This window comes from Rutilus rutilus (assembly GCF_951802725.1).
Source record: "Rutilus rutilus genome assembly, chromosome: 22".
NCBI classification, from domain to species: domain Eukaryota; kingdom Metazoa; phylum Chordata; class Actinopteri; order Cypriniformes; family Leuciscidae; genus Rutilus; species Rutilus rutilus.
The window spans coordinates 7,823,648-7,841,144 of NC_140227.1; the positions used below are offsets into that span (position 1 = coordinate 7,823,648).

Below are 17,497 nucleotides of genomic sequence, written 5' to 3' on the forward strand. Positions count from 1 at the left end.
TTTTAAAGGGGACTAACCCTCTAAGGAAAAGAACATTTTGGTTAAACCAGACATATGAGTCTTAAGATGTGATGATCTCACCTCTCTTTACAGAGTTCCTCTAAGTGCTGGGCAGTTACACGGCCTTCTCCAATTGCCTGATGAGGGTGTCCGGGGTGCATGGCTGTGCCTTCTCCAGATGCAGATGAAGACTGGCGGGACGGTAGACAGACGGGACTCCTGGCTCTGCCGAGGCTCAGTCTCTCCTCGCCTTCCCCTACCTGGCTAGCCATCATCTCCGGAAACACACGCAGGTTGTGAGGCTGGTACTTGAGCTCATAGTAGTTGGTCAAGTCCATATGCAGCTCTGTAAAAAAATAAAAAAAATAAAGCCAAAAAGTTTTTTTTTTTATTTTTTATTTTTTTTATAGTTTTCGTTTAGTACTTGTGGATTTGTACAAATTACTAAGCTAAAATACATTTATTTTGCTGTGGTGCTGTATTCAGTAATAGCTTACTTTGAAAAGAGTGGTACAGGAAACAATATCTAAATATTTTACAGTCTTCTGTCTCTAATAGGGCTGATTTGACAATTTTGAAAAATCGATATTAATCGATCTTCATCTTTAATGAATCTATAAATCCCAATATAAACTTTTAGTCTATGCTGTTTTCTGGACATGTATGAACAAAACTTTACCAAACATTATTTGTAACATGCCTGCTATACAATAATCGCCTTGTAAAAGCCTTGTGCTTTCTTTTAATAAAAAAACAGTCAGTTTTCAAACTGTGTCAATTTTATAATGAACATTCAAACAATAAATGTTGTTTAAGCGCTCCTTAATGTGGTGTGACATATCGCTGTAGCTGCTCCAGTTTAAACTTCAGTGCAGAGCGCACATGAACCAATCATATCTTTACAATTAGTTACTATTTGTGACAGGCCTCCTCTTCTTCAAGAGTCATCCTGCTGAGGCCTCCATGCAAACAGCTTCATCTTTGCAGGTAGAGCTAGAAAAGAGGCCTCTCTCTCATAATAGATGGTTGTTCTTTAGGCCCTTCGCAGCCTGAGTTCCATGTTGGGTATGTCTAAACTTAGCTGTTTTCCACATGGTAAGAGGAAACACTAGACCCTCTCTGTTGTGAGTATGGCAGGCATCCTCTTCCTTGAGACTCATCCTGCTGAGGCCTCCATCCCTCAGAGCTCCATGCAAACAGCTTTGCAGGTAGAGTTAGAGAAGAGGCCTCTCTCAATGACAGAGAGTTGTTCTCTGGTTGTTCTCTAGACCCCTCGCTCCCTGAGCTCTGTGTTGTGCATATCTGAGCTGAGCTGTTTCCCACATTATAAGAGAAAACACTAGAGACCACATAGGTGTGAGTGTGGCATGCCTCCTCTTCTTTGAAAGTTATCCTTCTGAGGCCTCCGCTCCCCATAGCTCTGGGAAGGAGCTATCTGTCTCTGGTTAGAGACTGTGGTCAGGTTCATTCTTCATAGAAAACAGGTTGATGGCTTCAGCTGGTAAAGCATGATAGCCTCCCTGGTATGGGGGTTGATGCTGGTCCCCCTGAAAGTAGCAGGCTAGCCTAGGGTCTGGGCCATATTCCCTTAAAGGAGCCCCCCTCTAAGTTCGGTTGTGGTGTCCAGGCCTTTGAGCTGGCTCTGGGTCAAGTCCTTCGTGTAAAATCACAAAGGTGCTTCCTCATTAAGCATGAAGCCCGGGCAGTGGCCGTAGGGGGATTTAACTCTGAGTTAAATGTGTTTTGTGCTTGTCACGGCTATGATTGACAAACAAATCTCCTCAGCATGGCAGCGTCTCGGGTTACGACTGTAGCTCGTCGCCATGCCTCCAGGCTGCCTGCACAGTCCCTTCAGATGAAGAAGTGGATGACATGTTCCCTAGGCGCCCTTTTATACTTCCTGGTCACACTAGTAGTGACCTCATGGCTGTCGCCGGCCAATACGATTGCCGTGATTATACAGTACTTCAGTCATCAGTCACGCTGAGGCGTTCCCCCAAAGTGTCTCAGGACGCAGTGTCTTGTGCTGTACACCGCATATATATAAAACATTTTGTATATAATATATATGTATATTGTATGTATATATATATATATATATATAAAGTATCTCAAAAAAGTGAGTACACCCCTCACATTTTAGTATATCTACTCAAGGGACAATATTATAGAAATTAAACTTGAATACATTTTAGAGTAGTCATTGTGCTGCTTGTATAGCAGTATATATTTACTGTCCTCTGAAAATAACTAAACATGCAGCCATTATTGTCAAAATAGCTGGCAACAAAAGTGAGTACACCATAAGTGATTATAGCTGTACGACGTTTAACCATGCAAAGCCACATGTCCTATTCATCATGTTCATGTTTTTGTCTGCTTCACAGGACCATACGAATTGTTGTATCTTGTATTAGAGCAGTTCAAATTAGTGCTTTGAGTACAATTCTCTCATACTGACCACTGGATGTTCAACATGGCACCTCATGGCAAAGAACTCTCTAAGGATTTGAGAATTAGAATTGTTGCTCTCCACAAAGATGGCCTAGGCTATAAGAAGATTGGTAACACCCTGAAACTGAGTTACAGTACAGGCCAGGGTCATACAGAGGTTTTCCAAGACGGGTTCCACTCGGAACAGGCCTTGCAAGGGTCAATCAAAGAAGTTGAATCCTCATGCTGTGCGCCAGGTGCAGAAGCTGGCTTCAAAAAACAGACACATGAGTGCTGCCAGCATTGCTTTAGAGGTTGCAGAAGCGGAAGGTCAGCTTGTCAGTGCTCAGACCATACGCCGCACAACTGTAACAAGTCGGTTTGCATGGCCGTCGTCCCAGAAGGAAGCCTCTTCTGAAGCTGGCTCACAAGAAAGCCCGCAAACAGTTTGCTAAAAGCAATCTGTCCAAGAACATGAATTATCTTGCATGTCCTGTGGTCTGATGAGACTAAGATAAACTTGTTTGGTTCAGATGGTGTCCAGCATGTGTGGCGATGCCCTGGTGAGGAGTACCAAGAAAATTGTGTCTTGCCTACAGTCAAGCATGGTGGTGGTAGCATCATGGTCTGGGGCTGCATGAGTGCTGCAGGTACTGGGGAGCTGAGCTTCATTGAGGAAAACATGGATTCCAATATGTACTGTGACATTCTGAAGCAGAACATGAAGCTCTGTGAAACTGTGCCGAACGGCATGTATAACGACCCGAAACACACCGCCAAGATGACAACTGCCTTGCTGAGGAAGCTGAAGGTGAAGGTGATGGAGTGACCAAGTATTTCTCCAGACCTGAAACCTAAAGAGCACCTGTGGGGAATCCTCAAGAAGAAGGTGGAGAGGCGCCATGTGTCTAAGACTCCGTGATGTCATTATTGAGGAGTGGAAGAGGGTCCCAGCAACCACCTGTGCAGCTCTGGTGAATTCCATGGCCAGGAGGATTAAGGCAGTGTTAGATAACAATGGTGCTCACACAAAATATTGACACTTTGGACACAGTGTTGACATGTTCACTTAGGGTGTAGTCACTTTTGTTGCCAGCTATTTTGACAATAATGGCTGTATGTTGAGTTATTTTCAGAGGACAGTAAATATATACTGCTATACAAGCAGCAAAATGACTAATCTAAAATATATCCAAGTTTCATTTCTATAGTATCGTCCCTTGAGAAGATATACAAAAATGTTTGCTGAAATGTGAAGGGTGTGCTCACTTTTGTGAGTATATATATACTCACAAAAGTGAGTACACCCCTCACATTTCAGCAAACATTTAGTTAAACATATACACATTAACAGCAACCATATATATAGATATAAACAGATCTCAATCAGAACCAGTTCTCTGTTCCCATTATGATATGTCAGTATGAGGTTTATATGCAGTTGTAGGGAAAAGTATGTGAACTCTTATAATGTCAATCGATTTCTACAGAAATTGGTCATTTGATCAGGTCTTTAACTAAGCTGCAATAACAGACAAATACAGTCTATTTAAAAAAATAAAAAGTAAAAATAACATGAACAGTTGTACATTTTCATGTCTTTATTGAATACATGCTCAGTGACCCAAAACAAGTATATCACTAACATAAAGCTTCAATAGAAGAAAATAAACCTTGACTGAGATTCTGTGGCATGACCTCGAGAGAGATTCACATCAGAAATCCCAAGAACTGTGTTTAACTGAAATCGTTTGGTGGAATGTTGCAGAATTCCTATTTACTGTTGTGCAGTTCTGATCCGCATTTACAGGACATGTTTGGTGGAGGTTTACTGCCCCCAATGAAGCATTAAGTAATTATTTAACCCATTGTGTTCAACAAAGACATACAAATTATTGTATTTTTTAGAATGATTTGTATAACAGACTGTATAACTTCAAATTAAATTTGACCAACGTCAAAGTAAAAATTAGACCAAATCAAATGTAAAATCAATTCCTGTATAATTCTGTGATATTGTATAGAAGTTATTCAAATAAATAATATGCAAAATATCTTGTAAATTTATCAAAAACAAAATTAAATAACTGAGGAATAATATATATATATATATATATATATATATATATAACAGCTAAAATACAAAAGCTACAGATAAATGAACAGTGACAGCAATGTAGAGAAGTGTATAAATTTCCTACAGTACCTTTGAGCTGGTCCAGTACATCAGTTCTGCCTGAAGAGGCAAGAGTTCCGGCTTCCTGCTCCAGTTTACTTTGCAGTTGCTTCAGAACCTCCTATTATAGCAAAATAAAAAAATACCAAATAAATACATAAATGAGCAGTCATTGTTTGCCTGTGGAGTCCAGTTTAGCGAAAACTAACATGTATATTTTAAAGTGAAAAGAGACGCTTCTCTCATTTTGAGTAACCGGATGACCTCATCTTTATAATGCATGCATCAGCTCTGTTTGAGTAGAGAACAGACTGAGAGATTGAAAATCTTTGGCAAGGATTACGCATGTGGGCCACAGTAGAATCATGGGATATTGAATATGTAACACCTATAATCTCATGAAAGCAGTTGTTGAATCCGTTTCAATCAATGAATCAGCTGTGTTTTTAAGATTGATAAAGGTTCACCCAAAGATGAAAATTCTGTCATCATTTACTTAATCTCATGACCTTCTTAAATGGCCCAGATATACTTCTTTTTCATTCTTTGCTTGGGGTAAAATGAAGTTCGCAATACGTCACAAGCGATATACTGTTAGCGACCATCCAGATGCCGCCCACATTTCTAAAAGCGACGTTTAGATATTAGAGCACTTTTGAGCTGAATCGTAAACACCTCTGATTGGCCATTGTGTTCACACGCTCATCGGATATGTCTGTGATAGGCTACAATGATCGACGCTCCCGTCTGAACATGTTTACATTTACATGTTTTTGAAGCCCTGATCATTATAGCCAATCACAGACATATCCGATGAACACGTACTATGGGCAATCAGAGGTGTTTATGATTACGCTCAACAGCGCTCAAAACGTCACATTTTTTAAATTTCAGTACCGACTTCTTGGTACCAAAGTCGGTACTTTTTGACAACTCTAGTTTGTCTTCTGTTGTTCTCTGGTGACGTTGTGTGAGCGTGCGGTTTCGACGCTCATGCCATACATTCTTCTGTCTGCATGTGTTGTTGTGTTCTGTGTAGCATGCGGTTCGTGTTTATTTGGCCGCATGATTTCTTGTTGTCATGTTTCGTGTGGACATGCAATCGGAATCAGAATTTGGCCCGAACCCATAGTACTCCCCCAAACATGCAAAACGAACAAGCCGGTCAACGATACGGACAACAGGGCCGTGCACAGACATTTTGAGGGTCAGTGGCTTAAACCAAAAAAGGGGGCACTATAAGGAGTTTGACTCTGAGGCAGTATCATCTTAATATAGAGAATTAATAACAACTATTTTATAATCATGGGCAATTAGATTACAATTAGGATTTAGTGCTAAATCAATTTATGTTGTTATAATTACTCTTCCAATTAAATAATTAAATGTCTGTCTTTCTTATCACACTCTAGCATATTTATTTACTGTCAGCCAGTTTAACTGTCTGATTTGGCTGATGCTTAGTGGGCTCTCCCGCACTCTCTGAACTGCCTCATCTTAAATGGAAGTATTAGACATTTAATTTAATATTATACACACTGTAAAAAATTTCTAACCTCCCTAACTCAAAATTTTCTAGTGACTGATAACATCTAAATTTTTCAATTGGCCCAAGTGAAATTCTGTAAATTATAAAATTAAATTTACAGATTTTCACTTGGGCCAATTGAAATTTACAGAATTTCACTTGGGCCAATTGAAAAATGTAGATGTTATTAGTCACTAGAAAATTTTGAGTTAGGGAGGTTAGAATTTTTTTACAGTGCAGTTACAGTATAAATTGAAATGATAGTAGGTTACAACAGTTATAAAGTCACACCGGGGTAAAATGCACATTTGACTTAATTCTCTTTTAGACCACTCGATGGCACAAATTCAGCTCGGCACTTTTTTTCATAAACGCTTTTGATGATGGACTTGGAAAATTGGCTGATCCTTGACTTGATCGCGGCAAAGTTGATTCTGTACTAATTTGATCTAATATTTTATGTTTTTTTTAAAAAATGTTTTAGACTGTTGTTTGTTTAAATACAAATATCTCAAGAATCTTTTAGTTTTTAAAATAATTTTGTTTCTAATAAGTATTTTTTAAATAAATTTTGATGACAGTATATTTATTGAACAAACATTAATTATTTAATTTATCAAAATAACCCCAAACATAGTATAAACTTTCCTAAAGTGATTGTTTTGAACAAGTATCAACTTATGCTTTATTAAGAGCATTTTAATTTAGCTAAAGTATTTGTATCAATACTGTGTGTCTTTTGTACCGTGCTGGTTTTACCCCGTGTGTACCTCCTTACCACCTCATACATTAATACGATTTTTAAACTAACAAACCACCTATATAATTTATTTTCACACAAAATCTGTTTCTTCCTTTAGCCACCTTATAACCTACTATACTAAGGTACTATTCATTTAGATTAGAACTCATTTAGATAATTTATAGTATATTACCTTTTTATTATGTATAATGTTAATATGGTCTTATTAAAATATTAGAAATATGATGTATGTTATACATAGATACTAGTATCAAAGGCAATTGATTATAATGGGAAATATATTAACAGGAGTTAAAGTGTGAAAAACTGTCTGCTAAATATTCTATATATAATAATTTACCCGCTGGCTTTCTAGAACTTTGAATCAATGTTTGCAGTGTTGAATGGGATTTAACCTGTCTTTGCTCTTTCTCACTCTGTCTTCTTCTAATTTTGTGAAGGCATTGTTTTTTGTCTACAAAATCTGCTGACAACAGAATATGTTATTTATTTATTAGTGTTTTATTTATTTATGTTATTTAGATTAGATTAGATCAGGTAAAATAATTTGATTGAACAAGAATTCTAATTTTCTTCCAAGAACATGGATATTTTTGGATATATATAAGTTGTTAGCACTATTTGAAGACCAGGAGCAAAACATTACAGACAGAAATACAAAAACAAATTACCAAAATACAAATTTCATGTAAAATATTGCCAAAATATTGTGAAGTTCGAGGCTGATAGTGCGGGGAGATAACACTGCTGCGGCAATGGAGAAAATTAGCCACAGAAACAGAGCTCCTGCGGGAGCAGAGTAGACATCACTGCTGTGGCAGTGGAGGAATAAGCAACAGAAACAGATGTTGTTTGCTCGTATGGGAGCAGAGTAGACATCACTGCTGCGGCAGTGGAGAAATAAGCCAGAAAAACAGAGCTCTTGTGGGAACAGAGGAGACATCACTGCTGCGGCAGTGGAGAAATTTAGTCAGAGAAACAGAGCTCCTGCGCGAGCAGAGTAGACATCACTGCTGCGGCAGTGGAGAAATAAGCCAGAAAAACAGAGCTCCTGCGGGAACAGAGGAGACATCACTGCTGCGGCAGTGGAGAAATTTAGCCAGAGAAACAGAGCTCTTGCGGGAGCAGAGTAGACATCACTGCTGCGGCAGTGGAGAAATTTAGCCAGAGAAACAGAGCTCTTGCGGGAGCAGAGTAGACATCACTGCTGCGGCAGTGGAGAAATTTAGCCAGAGAAACAGAGCTCTTGCGGGAACAGAGGAGACATCACTGCTGCGGCAGTGGAGAAATAAGCCAGAAAAACAGAGCGCCTGCGGGAACAGAGGAGACATCACTGCTGCGGCAGTGGAGAAATTTAGCCAGAGAAACAGAGCTCTTGCGGGAGCAGAGTAGACATCACTGCTGCGGCAGTGGAGAAATTTAGTCAGAGAAACAGAGCTCTTGCGGGAGCAGAGTAGACATCACTGCTGTGGCAGTGGAGAAATTTAGTCAGAGAAACAGAGCTCCTGCGCGAGCAGAGTAGACATCACTGCTGTGGCAGTGGAGAAATAAGCCAGAAAAACAGAGCTCTTGCGGGAACAGAGTAGACATCACTGCTGCGGCAGTGGAGAAATAAGCCAGAAAAACAGAGCTCTTGCGGGAACAGAGGAGACATCACTGCTGCGGCAGTGGAGAAATAAGCCAGAAAAACAGAGCTCTTGCGGGAACAGAGGAGACATCACTGCTGTGGCAGTGGAGAAATTTAGTCAGAGGAACAGAGCTCCTGCGCGAGCAGAGTAGACATCACTGCTGCGGCAGTGGACAAATAAGCCAGAAAAACAGAGCTCTTGCGGGAACAGAGTAGACATCACTGCTGCGGCAGTGGAGAAATAAGCCAGAAAAACAGAGCTCTTGCGGGAACAGAGGAGACATCACTGCTGTGGCAGTGGAGAAATTTAGCCAGAGAAACAGAGCTCTTGCGGGAACAGGGGTGTAACACTGCTGCAGGAGTGGAGAAAAATTAGCCAGAGAAACTGAGCTCCTGCGGGAGTAGAGGAGACATAACTGCTGCGGCAGTGGAGGAATAAGCAACAGAAACAGATGTTGTTTGCTCGTATGGGAGCAGAGTAGACATCACTGCTGCGGCAGTGGAGAAATAAGCCAGAAAAACAGAGCTCTTGTGGGAACAGAGGAGACATCACTGCTGCGGCAGTGGAGAAATTTAGTCAGAGAAACAGAGCTCCTGCGCGAGCAGAGTAGACATCACTGCTGCGGCAGTGGAGAAATAAGCCAGAAAAACAGAGCTCCTGCGGGAACAGAGGAGACATCACTGCTGCGGCAGTGGAGAAATAAGCCAGAAAAACAGAGCGCCTGCGGGAACAGAGGAGACATCACTGCTGCGGCAGTGGAGAAATTTAGCCAGAGAAACAGAGCTCTTGCGGGAGCAGAGTAGACATCACTGCTGCGGCAGTGGAGAAATTTAGCCAGAGAAACAGAGCTCTTGCGGGAGCAGAGTAGACATCACTGCTGCGGCAGTGGAGAAATAAGCCAGAAAAACAGAGCTCTTGCGGGAACAGAGGAGACATCACTGCTGCGGCAGTGGAGAAATTTAGTCAGAGAAACAGAGCTCTTGCGGGAACAGAGTAGACATCACTGCTGTGGCAGTGGAGAAATTTAGTCAGAGAAACAGAGCTCCTGCGCGAGCAGAGTAGACATCACTGCTGTGGCAGTGGAGAAATAAGCCAGAAAAACAGAGCTCTTGCGGGAACAGAGTAGACATCACTGCTGCGGCAGTGGAGAAATAAGCCAGAAAAACAGAGCTCTTGCGGGAACAGAGTAGACATCACTGCTGCGGCAGTGGAGAAATAAGCCAGAAAAACAGAGCTCTTGCGGGAACAGAGGAGACATCACTGCTGTGGCAGTGGAGAAATTTAGCCAGAGAAACAGAGCTCTTGCGGCAACAGGGGTGTAACACTGCTGCAGGAGTGGAGAAAAATTAGCCAGAGAAACTGAGCTCCTGCGGGAGTAGAGGAGACATAACTGCTGCGGCAGTGGAGAAACTTACCAAGAGAAATTGAGCTCCTGCAGGAGCATCGCTGCTGCAGCAGTGAAGGAAATTTTGCTAGAGAACTGAGCTCCTGTGGGAGCAGGGATATAACACTGCTGTGGCAGGTAAGGCAGGGTTAGCCAGAGAAACTGGACTCCTGTGAGAGCAGAAGGGACTATTGCAACAGTGAAGAAGGTTATTCAGAGGAACTGAGCTCCTGCAAGAGCTGGGAGATAACACTGCTGTGGCCGTGAAGGCAAGGTTAACCAGAGACGGAGCTCCTGCGGGAGCGGAGGAGACAACACTGCTGGGGGAGTGCAAGAACGGAGTGGGCTTGTGCGCCTTGAATTTATTCAATTGTGTTCGACAATCACAAAAGGATCATTAAACTTTCATCATGAAAATCACACTGCTTGTATGATTTTTTAAAATCTTAAATCATACTTGTCCCAACCTGGAAATTATTAAAACAAAAATTCCATACCTTCTAACTGCTTGGGAAACCTCAACATAACAGTTTATTTTCATAATTACTCTGTCTACGGGTCATTACATTTCTTGCCGATTCTGTTTGTTCTAAACCAGATAAGGATGAAGTGAAACGTAAGATTACGTTTATTTGAGTGCATTAGTGAGAACGATTGCGTGTATGAATTTGTCCTACCAGTCTTTGCAGCATCTCTTTACCAATAGTGAAGCTGTGGCTTTCTTTAAATTACTTCAAAATAGAGATACATCTATGCTATAACTTTAAGTTTCTAAGAGATTTTGTTGATAAATCGTAGGACAGCGTTAACAATAAGTTCTTAATGACCTGACAGTCTCAGGGTTTATTGTCCATAATGGTCTTTAGTGTTCAGCAGAATAAATAAATAAATACAGTTCAAGTTTGGAATGGTATGTAAGAGAATAAATGATGACAGAATTATCATTTTTGGTTGAACCCCTTAAGTCTCAAGGTTTTGATTATTAAATTCCTCAAGCTATACATCCTATTAATGTGCTTGGCAAATGTAAATAGTCTAAAGACAAATAGACATGGCAAAATAATTGTATATTCTGATTATTGTTAATAATAAATGTTACTATTTGTTTAACATTTTATAAAAGTCAATAATGTATTACGACTTAATGCATAATGGATTTATGCAACATGTTTTATATATATAAACTAGAGTTTATATTTTTTTTGAAAGAAGTCTCTTATTCTCTCCAAAGCTGCATTCTTTGATGATATAATAAGTAAAGTACTGGTAAATAACAATAATATTGTGAAATATTATTAACATTTGAAATAACTGCTTTCTATTTTTATACATTTTGAAATGTAATTTATTCCTGGGATGTCTGAATTTTCATATTAGAAATCATTCTAAAATGCTCATTTGGTACTTGGTAAATTTCTTATTGTATTAATGTTAAAAAACATTTTTGCTGCTTAACTTTTTTTCTGTAAACTGATACATTGTTATTATTTTTTTTTTTTAGGATTCTTTGAGGAATAAAAAATTGGTGTGATTTCATGCGCAGAATCACTTAATATGAATATGATAGGAGGAAAAAGACACTCCCGTTTTACTGGAACTCGAAAGCTGAACCGACATCACTCTCATGTAACACATCAAACATTCTGCAATTTAAGACTCTGGGTCAATAATAAAATGGTCTAATGGTTGCTTTTTCTGCTCAACTGAGAGCTGTAATGGGCAACAGTGATTTAAAATGTTCTCAGACATCATTTAGCTCAGAGATGCTGGACATTCATCATTAGAATCTCCAGATATTTTGTGGAAAGTAGGTCATGAGTGATACAAATGCATGCAATAGAGACTCGCTCTCGCCAAACAGATCTACAACACACTGCTCTACATGACCAACAGTATTATAAAACATCTTATACTTCATATAGAAAATAACAACGATCACAAATACTGAACAGACAATATTCCAAATGAATAAACTTGAGTTACAATTATTTTTTGAGGTTTAGACTCTTTTACAATGGGTTAAAAAAATTCAAATGTCCGAAGTCCAAAAACCACATGTATTGTCAACAAAAACCGACAAGAGACTGAACTAAACAGGGGGTATACAGTATATAGGACTAAACAAGTAAAATTAGATTTTTCTACCCCATTTTAATTAGCAAAAACAACAAATTTAGCCATTCTTAGGTTGGCTTTGAAAATAGTAACTACACTGAACAAAATTATAAACGCAACACTTTTGTTTTTGCCCCCATTTTTCATGAGCTGAACTCAAAGATCTAAGACTTTTTCTATGTACACAAAAGGCCTAATTCTCTCAAATATTGTTTACAAATTTGTCTAAATCTGTGTTAGTGAGCACTTCTCCTTTGAAAACCCGTCAGTATCTGGTGTGACCATCATTTGCCTCACGCAGTGCAACACATCTCCTTCGCATAGAGGTGATCAGGTTGTTGATTGTGGCCTGTGGAATGTTAGTCCACTCCTCTTCAATGGCTGTGTGAAGTTGCTGGATATTGGCAGGACCTGGAACACGCTGTCGTATACGCCGATCCAGAGCATCCCAAACATGCTCAATGGGTGACATGTCCGTTGAGTATGCTGGCCAAGCAAGAACTGGGATGTTTTCAGTTTCCAGGAATTGTGTACAGATCCTTGCAACATGGGGCAGTGCATTATCATGCTGCAACATGAGGTGATGGTCGTGGATGAATGGCACAACAATGGGCCTCAGGATCTCGTCACAGTATCTCTGTGCATTCAAAATGCCATCAATAAAATGCACCTGTGTTCATTGTCCATAACATACGCCTGCCCATACCATAACCCCACCGCCACCATGGGCCACTAGATCCACAACGTTGACATCAGCAAACCGCTCACCCACACAATGCCATACACGCTGTCTGCCATCTGCCCTGTACAGTGAAAACCGGGATTCATTCGTGAAGAGAACACCTCTCCAAAGTGCCAGATACCATTGAATGTGAGCATTTCTGCAGTCAGATCGAGACCCCGATGAGGACGACGAGCATACAGATGAGCTTCCCTGAGACGGTTTCTGACAGTTTGTGTAGAAATTCTTTGGTTATGCAAACCGATTGTTGCTGCAGCTATCCAGGTGGCTGGTCTCAGACGATCTTGGAGGTGAAGATGTTGGATGTCCTGGGCTGGTGTGGTTACATGTGGTCTGCGGTTGTGAGGCCGGTTGGATGTACTGCCAAATTCTCTGAAACGCCTTTGAAGATGGCTTATGGTAGAGAAATGAACATTCAATTCACGGGCAACAGCTCTGGTGGAGATTCCTGCAGTCAGCATGCCAATTGCACACTCCCTCAAAACTTGCGACATCTGTAGCAGTGTGCTGTGTGATAAAACTGCACATTTTAGAGTGGCCTTTTATTGTGGCCAGCCTAAGGCACACCTGTGCAATAATCATGCTGTCTAATCAGCATCTTGACATGCCACACCTGTGAGGTGGATGGGTTATCTTGGCAAAGGAGAAGTGCTCACTAACACAGATTTAGACAGATTTGTGAACAATATTTGAGAGAAATAGGCCTTTTGTGTACATAGAAAAAGTTAGATCTTTGAGTTCAACTCATGAAAAATGGGGGCAAAACAAAAGTGTTGCGTTTATAATTTTGTTCAGTGTATGATGCTGTGTGGTGCTTTCAAAATATAGCTTTTTGTTTAAACAATTCCAAATGTCAACTTATGCTAGAGGACTACTGTATAATAAGCCTATAATAAGCCTTTTACAAGAAAATGTACTAGTTTGGCCAAGTAATAAAAGATAAGAGCAGTGCAGAGTTTATAACAAACCTGCTTGGAAACATTTGAAAATTGCTTAGTTATTATTTTGTTTGGTGCCACTAATGGTCCACACACACTGCACCATTATGTGCATCATTCTCAAACACTACCCTGATGCTGTGTAACAGTTTCAGTTTTATGATCTGTAATCTGTAAATTCAGAAGCAGATCCAACACGTCTGTAATCAAAACTCTAGTATCGGGCCTGACTCAAGTTTACAGGCCATGTTCATAATTGGTCAGACCAAGCCCCCCTTGTGGAGCCAAGGCTATCAGTTTAATAATTTAGTGACATTCTGAGCTTCACTCACCTTCATGTCAGAGGTTTCATTCTCCAGCTTGGACAGGTGGTGTGAGTTGTCCTGAAGCTCACGTCGCAGGTGAGAGTTCTCCTTACGAAGATCCTCCACCTGCCGCACCAGCTGGTCATAGGAGGCCGTTGGGTATGACATCATCACTCGATTGAATCCCTGAGAAGGTCAGAGGGCAGGGGTCAAAGTTAATGCACTCATAATCATGTATCTAAGTTCATTAAGAATTCAGTGCATACAGTTGGTTTGCAGTAAACCATACATTGCAGCATCCTTGGAGAACAATGTTGAAAAAGTAAGTAATACCTGCTTAAGGTTGTCAATAGTTTTTGGAACATTTACTGTTAGTGTTGGTTCTACCGTAGCTCTATAGTGGATATAATAGAAAAAGTCCCACATGTTTTAACGTTTGGTCAAATTCCTTTTATAAAGTGAGTAAAGACCTTTCGTAAAGTTCTTAAAGTGACAAACTAACCTACCCTAAATCTACCTATTGCCTGATTGGCAAGTTTATAATTGAATATACCAGTTGGACATATTCTGTCCTTAAAAAGCCTAACTTTGACTTTTTGACTGAAACATTGCTTTTTAAGAAAGATTTTCAAGCCATGAAAGGGTGTAGGATTTTCATTATATTGACTGCGGTACAGTACACTAAAAAACAGTTGTGTCATTTATTTAAAGTGGATTTTTTATATGGGTCTAATCATGGTTTTGTTCAGTTTGTCTAAAAGCAAATAGCGTAAGACAAACTAAGAAAAAAAAAAGAAAATAAGAAAAAAAAGATACAATTTTGTTTAAATAGTATTTTCACAAGATAGCTTTACTGACTACAGAAATTAATGTGGGTTCCCTTTTGAATGGGAACTCGCACCACGTCCCTAGAGGACACTTTGGGTAATGCCTCCGGCATGATGGTGTCTGAAGCACATGTGAAAACACCATAGACCAGTGATCTCAAACTCAATTCCTGGAGGGCCACAGCTCTGCACAGTTTAGCTTCAACCAGCTCCAACTCACACCTGCAAGGAAGTTTCTAGTAATCCTGAAGACCTTGATTAGCTGGATCAGGTGTGTTTGATTAGGGTTGGAGCAAAACTGTGCAGAGCTGTGGCCCTCCAGGAATTGAGTTTGAGATCACTGCCATAGACAGTATATAAACTGGACACAGCGACCCCATAGGTTTCAACGGAGAAAAGTGAAGTCAATTAGAAGCTCTCACTTCCTGATGGCTGAGCGTACTGCGCAGACTCAAACTGAGCTTGACGACGTAGATGTGACGTGAGCAACCCGTCTGTCTTCTAGTAGCTGTGCCAAGAGAAATCTGAATCATTCCCTTCCGAAACTTGCAGAGACGGAGAGTGTGAGTAGGAGCTGTCCATGAGCTAGGTGCAGGAGCAACTTTTGCTAAGTATTCTGATTAATAACGTTGTCATTTTGCCTCCACGTCCCCCCGATTGCCCGCGAGCTTCTCCTCCTATCCATACGGTAATTTCTCTACTGTGCGACAGAGAGTCGCGTGGTTATGACGCAATCGTTAGCCTATTTTTACAAAAACTATATCTATGGGGCCATAACGTAAGATACAAGGTAATGGAGCCTTTTATACATTTTCGTGTTTCTTTAGAAATAAATAATGGACAAATGGAGTCTTTAAACGCCTCAGATGTAAAGTTCTTCGCTGTCAAAGTGACGCCAAAATGAATGGGAGTCAATGGGATGCTAACAGCAGGTGGGGGTCTGCTAATCAATGGCGGCGCCCGGGGAAACTTAAATGTTTTCACCCCCTGGAAAACACGACAATGACCTTGACATTGTCCCGGCGACAGCCTGTGACGTACTACTGGTGCGACCATGAGTATAAAAGGGGCACCCCTAGAACACGTCATCCCCTTCTTTGTCTTCAGGATAATGAAGAAACACTCTGTCAAGCGTTTCAGGATGCGTGTGCCTCCTTGTTAAAAATTTGTTAAGTTCTTTGGCATGGGTATGGAGCTTGCGTGTTTAGTTCTTGAGGGAGCTGAATGTGTGCATTGTGAGGATTTCTCAATGTAAAGCTCCGTTAGCACAATCCATATTCTCGAGGGATGTGGGACGTGCATTTGGGTGAAATGCCTTCGACTATTCAAAGAGGCTGGATGTGCATTCGCGAAACTGACTACAAGAGACAGGTAAGGGGCTTTTTCCTTTCTGTTCTCACCTGAGGGATAGTAGTTAGTGTCTGCACTAGCGTGTTTAGCTCTTGAGGGAGTTGAAGGCACTCGTAGCAATGCATTCGTAGCTGTTTTCGTATGATTCCTTTCAGAGTGATAAAATCTGACGTTTGAACTCATTGCGCTCTCAAGGGGGATAAAATCGCGTTTTCACGATGTGATCACAGTAATTGATTCCACCTGGGTTTGACTCTCTTGAGGGATGAGAGTTGAGCGCCTGCACTCCACAGTTCGGGTCCTGTGGTCACCATTGCGTTAGGCGGGATCGAGGGCGGGGGTTGCAGGCAGATCACAAGAGGAGTCGAACAAGAACTTTTCCTTTTTTGGGTTCCTCATGTTGTATCTAGTTCTAAAGAAGAGGCAGAAAGAATGTAGTAGTTATTACTATAACAATTTTTATTGAGCCTTTTGTTTCTCCTTTGATCCCCACGCTGAGACAGAGATATCATAAGAGAAACTACCTTAGATTTCGGCTAGGTTGTGGTACTGAGCTACAGGCTCTCATTGAGCCTTCTTGGTACTCCTGGGTTGGGAACCTTGTTAGGCCTCCTCTCGCTATAGAGAGTCGTTTTGTTAGAGACCTCCACTCCCCTGAGCTCCGCCCAATATTGTGTCAAGCTGCTGGTCCTATTTTGTATAGCCTCCATAACAGGACACCGTGCTGAGGCCTCCGTCCAATGAGCTCAGCCAAGGGGCTAAGTTGCTAGGCTCTCTGTGAGCCTCCTTGTCTATTGCACTTAAACCGGAACGTTGCTAGGCCTACTCTCGCTAAAGAGAGGCATCATGGTAGGCCTCCGTTCTCAGAGCTCCATTCAGTGACGATATTCTCCTAAAAGTATTCTCAGGAATACCAAACCCTTGAGCTCTGCCCATGGGCTGAGTATCTTTTTTGACTCAGCTCTGCAGGGAAGGGTGGAAGGGTGCGCACTTTCTCTGATAGGGTATGCAGCTCGGGCTTTGGCTGTAGGGAATTAGTCATGACAGTTACTGGTGTGTACCTCAGGGATGGGGACTCCTTTGAGTCTTTGACTTTAATGTCAGCCAATGAGGCACTCATCTCTTCAGCATGGCAGAGTGGGCATTTTGTTCCCTAAAGTGTCCTCTAGGGGATGCAGTGTGAGTTCCCATTCGAAAGGGAACATCTCAGGTTATGCATGTAACCATGGTTCACTGAGAAGGGGAACAAGACACTGCATCTCCTTGCCACGCTTCAGGTATTCCTGTGCACATCTCCTTCAGACAAAG

General features: G+C 41.1%; 1 protein-coding gene across 2 annotated transcripts in view; it reads right to left on the reverse strand.

Annotated features, from left to right (window-relative positions):
- The window catches only part of apc2 (APC regulator of WNT signaling pathway 2), a 45,797-nt gene that overhangs the window by 16,657 nt on the left and 11,643 nt on the right, over positions 1–17,497 (reverse strand). For both annotated transcript variants that reach the window (XM_084395196.1, XM_084395197.1), the window contains exons 2-4: positions 14,040–14,198; positions 4,640–4,730; positions 82–346 (exon numbers count right to left, since the gene is read on the reverse strand). In XM_084395196.1, coding sequence (XP_084251322.1) covers positions 82–346; positions 4,640–4,730; positions 14,040–14,183 — 500 coding nt within the window. In that variant the 5' untranslated portion in view covers positions 14,184–14,198. The remainder of the gene's footprint in view (positions 1–81; positions 347–4,639; positions 4,731–14,039; positions 14,199–17,497) is intronic.